The sequence below is a fragment of the Orycteropus afer genome, unplaced genomic scaffold (genome assembly GCF_000298275.1).
Source record: "Orycteropus afer afer isolate SDZICR_OR568_19922 unplaced genomic scaffold, OryAfe1.0 scaffold00049, whole genome shotgun sequence".
NCBI classification, from domain to species: domain Eukaryota; kingdom Metazoa; phylum Chordata; class Mammalia; order Tubulidentata; family Orycteropodidae; genus Orycteropus; species Orycteropus afer.
Window position 1 is genome coordinate 10898172 of NW_006921636.1, and position 7348 is coordinate 10905519.

A 7348-nucleotide genomic window follows, 5' to 3' on the forward strand; every position below is an offset into this window, starting at 1 on the left:
TCAGATTTTTTTATGTGTAGGTCGAATTTGTAATGCAACTCACAGGAGAATGAGTTTGGATTTTTTTTTTTTTTTTGGATGTTTTTGTTGTGTATGTTCTCAACAACAAAATCTAAATTATTAAAAACCAATAAAGTACTTCCTCTCCTATTTCTCACTTGGCAACTCTATTCTGTGCATTTTTCTCAACATCCCACTTTGACATTCTTCTGACCTAGAACCCTTTCACTCCCTCCAAGTCTCTTCAACAAAGCTAATGCCAGACCTACAGACTACTACATGCTTTGCTGGGACAAAACTTGGATTAGCAGTCAGGAAACCAGCTTGTCTTTGTGATGGGCTGCTTTTGATATGTTGTTTCCAACTAGGGTTCCCTTTCTGTTCCATGATGAGCTGTCATCCCCTGAACCATAACACTATAATCTTGTGATTCACTGGCAAAAGCTCACTCACCCATAGGGTTGAGTCTTAGCTGGGCTGAGGGTGGGAATGGGTATTGTAGGGCTACTCCTTAGTACTCTGACATGCTTTGGGGAGGTGACTCGGTCAGGGGTGAGACACATCCTACAGGTATGGGGGGCATGGGGTACAAAACAAGAGGTGCCTCTATGTAACTGAGGAATCAGGACCATATTGCAAAACTGCATGAGGAGGAATGGAAAGCCAAGTGCCCATCATGCCAATGCTGACCCGATGTTCACACCTGCCCTACTGGCGTGGTCCTGGTGGAGAGAGGACCTGGAGCCTACCCATTCAGGGGCCCCCTGCTGTATTCCTCCTCGCAAAACGTTCTCCTAGAAAAGGATTGGGTAAACCCCCTCATACTCAGGGGCACACAAGTGATAACGCAAAGCACTGTGTCCTTTGTAACAGGCTTTCTCTATAGGAGTTTTTGTTTGTTGGTTTGTCTTTTGCGATTCTTTCTTCCAAAATCTGTATTTTTCAATTCAGGAAAATAGCCTGTGCAACAGTGTTGGGGACAAAATCAGGGTGCCTGACCCCTTTCCAATGCTCTTTGAGTGCAAAATACTAAAAAGACGTAAATAGAAGGTGGTGTCAAAGGTGGCAATTTGGACATCGGGAGGGAAATACCTTTTCTGAAGGGGTGAAGGCCTTTGAAAATATCTTCACCATCTACCCTGCGCAGAGGGCAGCTATGGGAGGACGTCTTGGCCTCCAGGTTAACAAACACGTCTGCAAACTCCACTAAGGGCCGACATTAGCTGCTCTCCACTTCCCCAAGCCGGCACCCGGGCTTGCCTCCCAGAGACTGAGTTCCCTTCCTTGAGGTGACTTTGGACTAGCCACTTCTCATCTCCAGGCCTGTTTTCCCATCAGTACAAGGATTATAGGCTCCCCTCCAAGGACATGTCAAACCTAACCTGATTAGGTATGATGAGAGCCCTAAATAATCGGTAAGGAGTCTGACAAGATAACTGCTAACAGTTATTTCCGGCGCACGAAATTGAAGCCACGCCGCAGGTCCACGCACTTCTACGCTACGGGGAACGCTTCACACTTCGGTTCCGGGAGGGGCGTGACTAGGCCACCAGGAACCACGCCCCCAGGAGAGTGGGCGTGACTTCGCCACGCCCAACCTTGCGACCCAGGGAAGGGACCCAGGCAGTGACGTCAATACAACTCCCTTATTTAATCCTCCGCGAAGAGGAAAAGTAGTCCCCAACCTATAGCGCCTCCTATCATCCAAACTAGGCGAAATGCAAAATTATAGGCGCTCTAAAGGCAGGATTACAGTTCTGGGATCTCAAAACGGCCTTTCGGCACACTGGAAACCTGCTTTTCCTCAGGACGGCGAATGAAGTAGTTCCGGCCTACTATAGGCCGATGGGTCCCTCCGCGGCGGGGGGGAAGAGGATGGCGACCTCGTCGATGCCGGAGTCAGAGAGAAACGCCGCTACGAGAGCGTCGGGTGAGTATCGGCCAGAGTCAGGTCGCACCATTGCGCCCTGCCATGGAGCAGGGTCGCACGGCGAGAACAACCGGCAGTGAGGTATCGGGCCGGCGGGGCTGTCCGAACAGGGCCCCGGGGTCCCAGGCCCTTTAGTCGCTCTCGCACTTGCCTGAGCGGAAACCCGGAGCCGCCACAAGATGGCGTCGGGTCTGGAGCGCAGGCAGCGCCGGGGACAGCCCCAAGTCACCAGGCCCCGGGACTGTCTCTGTCAACCCCCTCCGCAGAGGAACAAGGGGAGGGGGGAGCGAACCACTGACCCAGGGGGCCTGCGGGCTGTACCACACACCCTGAACTGGGGGGGCCCGGGGGGCTGAAGGGTTGAACCACTGAGCCTGTATGGGGCTCGTAGAACGAACCACTCTCTGGGAGACACTGAGGAGGGGGAAATGGGGAAATGGTCAAGATTACCGGCCATTGACCACCCTCTTAGGTATGTGGAACGGCTCTCGACTGGGAAGGTAGGCTTCTCAGTCTTGTTTTCCCAGAGTTCCTCTCTGCGGACACGAGAAAGCTCCGCCCCGTCGGAACCTCAGTCTTTGCATCTGCAGAATGGGTGCAAGGTTGCAGATGTGTGGGCTGTGGTCGCCAAGGCCAGGGAGGTGGCCCAGCTGTTCCAGCCCCTGCCACCTCTTCCACAGAGTGAGGGCCACAGACCCTGCACTCCTCTACCAGACAGCCCCTGGAGCCGATGGAGGAAAACGAGGTGGAGAGCAGTAGCGACGCGACCCCAGGGCCTGGGCGGCCCGAGGAGCCCTCTGAGAGCGGCTTGGGTGTGGGCACCTCGGAAGCAGTGTCAGCAGACAGCAGCGACGCTTGCGCTGCCCCTGGACCCATAGAGGCCGACGACTCTGGCGTAGGGCAAAGCTCGGACCGCGGCAGCAGCTCTCTGGTATGGACCGGGCTGGATGGCATGGGTGGAGGCAGGTTACGCAGGCAATAGTGCCTAGCACTAGCACCAAGGGGAAGCAGCCAGCAACGCTTACATACAGCTAATGTTTGTTGTTTCTGGTTTACTGTGAGCCAGGTACCATAGTACACCCCTAAGGCACGGTTTCCTCGTTTCACAGAAAAGGAAACCGAGGCACACAGCCTAGACAGAGCCAGGATTCCGACCTAAGCTGTGGTCTTCCCCACTGCTCTATCCTCGTGGCTCACACTTTGAGAAACACTAGGCTTTGTTGAGTGTTGGTCTTGCCCATGATTCTTTGGGAGACCTCCTTGGGTCTCATTCTCCCCTCTGCAAAATGGAGCAGTAATACCTGTCTCTTGAGCTGCTCTCTTGTGAACTGCCAACTGACATTCTTCTGGAATGCTTTTAAACCACCTCTTCCTGACTGCCACTTCCTAGCTCTGTGATCTTGGGCAAACGATTCCATTTCTAGATCTCAGTTTCTTTCACTGTAAAGTGGGAATGATAAATATATCTGCCTTATAGGGGTTTTGTGAGGATTAAATGAGTTCATATCTTAACCAATTAAAACCATGCCCAACACATAGCACTCGGTAAGTATGAGTCTTTACTATTATTATTTGCAAGATAGGAATCAGATTCAAGACATCTGTTGTTGTTGTTGTTGTTGTGTGCCGTCGAGTCAGCCCTGACTCATAGTGACCCCTCCTTGGGTTTCCGAGGCAGTATCACTATGGAAGTAGGATTGCCCAACCTTCCTTCCGAGGAATGGCTGGTGGGTTTGAACCGCCAGCCTTCTGGTTAGCAGTCAAGTGCCTTAGCCACTATGCTACCAGAGCTCTCCTAGTGAAGAAAAAAAAAAAACCAGTTGCCTTGGAGTTGACTCACAGCAACCCCACGTGTGTCAGAGTGCTGGTTTGGAGTAGATTGGCAGGCCTTTCTTCCAAAGTGCTTCTTACTGGACAAGAGTCTCCAGCCATTCAGTTAGCAGCCAAGCCTGTTACCATTCGCACCACACATGGAGGACAAGAGTCCTGTCACTTAGTAGAAGCACACAGCAGTGACCCCTACTCTGGCATCTTGGGATTCATGAGGCATCTTGGGATTCATGAATTCAGATGAGATGGGCCTGCCAAGTGCCAGTCTGGGTACATTCGGGCATGGGGATGTTACAATGCTGAGAGGTCCTGTGATGGACAAGCACTGGAGACTGCAGCACTGAGGGGGCAGACCTCGGCCTTGGGGTCAGGGTCAGCTTCCTAGAAGAGGTATAGCTAAATGGCTGTGAGAAGACTGGTTGGAGTTAGCTGGGGGTTGATGGGAAGAAGGGTATTTCAGGCAGAGGGAACAACTTGTGTAAAGGCCAGGGTAAAAAGTTCTGTCTGTCTGTGATGTTGGAGATAGGACCTCCTTTTCTTATTCTCGGGTGACCCCCTAACCAGGTAAAGCCAGGAACCCTGAGACTTGTTCTTGGGGGGCTCTGTGGCTAGAGGGCTTCTCCCACTAGTCCCAAGTGGGGCTGAGAATGTGGGCAGCTCTGCTCACTATGGCTGGAGGCCAGGGAGCCTGTCTAGCAGGCCTCCTTGTCTACCCCTGGCTCCTGAACTCCTCCCATCCTGCATCCATCTCCCCTACATCCAGGAGGAAGTATCTGAGAGCAGTTCGAGCACGGACCCCTTGCCCCATGGCTACCTCCCAGATTCGTCTTCTGTGTCCCGGGGCCCGGTAGCGGGGATGACAGGTGGCCCCCCAGCCCTGGTGCACTCCAGTGCACTCCCAGACCCTGCCATGCTGGTGTCCGACTGCACAGCGTCTTCCTCAGACCTGGGCTCAGCCATCGACAAGATCATTGAGTCCACCATTGGGCCGGACCTCATCCAGAGTGAGTCAGGAGAGGGGTTGGGGTCATCCATGGGCTTTCTCTGCAGAGTCCAGCAGAGCTGCCTGCTCGACCCTGCTGTGTGACCTCAGACGTATAACCTCACAGCTCTGAATATATGAAATGGGGTTGGGGGTGCCCCTGACAGTAGTGAGTTGCATGAGGGCTTGCTGAGATGGTACAGTGAGGGCTTAGCTTAGTGCCTGGCATGTAGTGAACAATAGAAACAGAAATTGTTTCCTTTGTGCTGGGGATGGTTCTGAACCTTGTGTACAGTAGCTCCTGTAATCCTCTCAGTAACCCCAAAAGGTAGATGCTGTTACCCTCATGTTCTACATGAGAAATCTGAGGCACAAAAGATGTAAAATGACTTACTGTCACCAGCAAGCAGTGAACGGCATTGGGCCATGAACTCAGGCAGGCTACTGGGCCAGCATGTCACACATAGAGCCTCTTAACAGCTCTGCTAATGGAGGCAGCTGAGGCTGAGAGGTGATGGGGCTGGCTCACACCACATAGGCAGCCAGAGTGGCCTGTGGGGTGTGTGTCTGCAGCTGGGGTTCCCCCGTCTCTGCCCAGGCTGCATCACTGTGACCAGTGCTGAGGATGGCGGGGTTGAGACCACACGCTTCCTGATCCTTCAGGGCCCAGATGATGGTAAGACCCCAGGGGTTGGACTCAGGGTGTGGCCAGGCTCAGCCACTGGCTCACTGTGCAATCTTGACAGATTATCCACTGCTCTGGGCCTGTTTCCCCACTGGCAGGTGACCTGGTGGGGAGTTGGGTTCCGGGATCTCTGGGCTTGCCTGTGGCCAATCCTGCTGTCTGCTTCCCTCCCCACTGCTCTGCTCACCCACCACAGGAGCCCCCCTGGCATCACCAATGTCCAGTTCCACCCTGGCCCATAGCCTGGCAGCCATCGAGGCCCTGGCTGATGGCCCCACATCCACATCCACATGCCTGGAGCCACCAGAGGAGGTGCAGGGCGGGCCCGGTTCCCTAGCAGCACAGCCACCTCCAGGCCCAGCCGAGGAGCCAGATCTGCAGAGCCTGGAGGCCATGATGGAGGTGGTGGTGGTCCAGCAGTTCAAGTGCAAGATGTGCCAGTACCGGAGCAGCACCAAGGCCACACTGCTGCGCCACATGCGGGAGCGGCACTTCCGCCCAGGTCTGTGCTTAGCAGCCCACCTGCCCAGATGGCACAGTGGGCTGAGGGCGGGGTGCAGGTAGCTAGATTGGCAGACCCGTCTTACCTTAGCAGCAGCAGCAGCGGCAGCAGCAGCCAATAAGAAAGGTCGTCTGCGAAAGTGGGGTGTCTCGGCCAAGACCCAGGAGGAGAACGGGCCCGAAGAGGAGGATGACGACATCATAGATGCCGGAGCTATTGACGACCTAGAGGGTAGGCCAGTGTGGCTTCCAGGACTGCCACCCCCACCCTCATCCCTGTCCCCAAATACTCACTTAATAGCTGGAGGGCCAGGAAAGGGGAGTTGGCAGAGAGGAAGCCACAGGTGGCTTCAGGGTAAGACAGAGGAGGCCATGTTCTGAGACCAGGACCTCCACATGCCATCGTACAGGCTGTGCACTGAAAAAGCCCCATTCATATCTGTCCAATAGAAATGTAACTCAAGTCATGTGTGTACGTCTACCTTTCTTGGGAATCACGGTTTGAAAAAGTAAAAAGAGGTAAAATTAATTGTAATCATGAATTTTACTTACCTGCTGAATCTAAAATCTACTGTTTTAATGTGTGCTCATCTTAAAGGTACATTATAAAAAATATTTTGTTTTCTTCATGCTAAGTCTGTAAAATCCATTGTGTATTTTGCACTGAAGGCACACCTCAGTTGGGACTAGGCACAGTTCAGGTGCTCAGTAACCACATGTGGCTGGTGACTGCTGTGTTTGGTAGCACAATCACAAGAGTTTGTAGCCTCGGTAGTTTGTTACAGCTATTTTCCAACAATGGCTGAGGAGGAGGTGCCTTTTTCTATTTCTCATTGAAGCGTTATGTGAGCCAGCAGGAGGTGCCAGGAATGGTACAGACAAAGGACTGCAGGGGCTCAGAGGAAGGAAACTTACATAGAGCCAGAAGGGCTTCCTAGAGGAGGCATCACTGGTGGGCTTGATGGAAGAATGGGCAGCTGATAGGCAGGGATGAGGAAGTGGGCCTCTTCCCAGGGGAGCTGTGCGAGGAGGCACGCTGAAAGCTGACGCCTGCTGCCTCTTGCTGTCTCCACAGAGGACAGTGACTACAATCCGGCTGAGGATGAGCCCCGGGGCCGGCAACTACGGCCCCAGCGCCCTACTCCCAGTACCCCAAGACCCCGAAGGAGACCTGGCCGGCCCCGGAAGCTGGCTTGCCTAGAGACCTCAGACCTCACAGACGGTGAGACTTGGTCGGGAGAGGGACCTGTGTGTGTGTGTGGGGGGGGGCAGAGGTGGCCTCACCTCCCACGTGCTTCTGTGGCATTGAGCAGCGTGTCTGAAACAGGGTGACCTATAGGTCCCCTCATTGGCAGGGAAAGCCCTCCCAGACCCAAGCTTGAGAAACTCTGACTAGAGAAATGAAATCTCAACTTTAGGA

The 7348-nt window shown here is 53.7% G+C and overlaps 1 protein-coding gene across 1 annotated transcript in view; it reads left to right on the forward strand.

Moving 5' to 3' along the window:
- The first annotated feature begins 2660 nt into the window (after nt 1-2660).
- Nucleotides 2661-7348, forward strand: part of ZNF335 (zinc finger protein 335) — a 25190-nt gene continuing 20502 nt past the window's right edge. The window contains exons 1-6 of the mRNA XM_007938361.1: nt 2661-2861; nt 4524-4764; nt 5341-5418; nt 5624-5929; nt 6023-6160; nt 7004-7150. Coding sequence (XP_007936552.1) covers nt 2661-2861; nt 4524-4764; nt 5341-5418; nt 5624-5929; nt 6023-6160; nt 7004-7150 — 1111 coding nt within the window. The remainder of the gene's footprint in view (nt 2862-4523; nt 4765-5340; nt 5419-5623; nt 5930-6022; nt 6161-7003; nt 7151-7348) is intronic.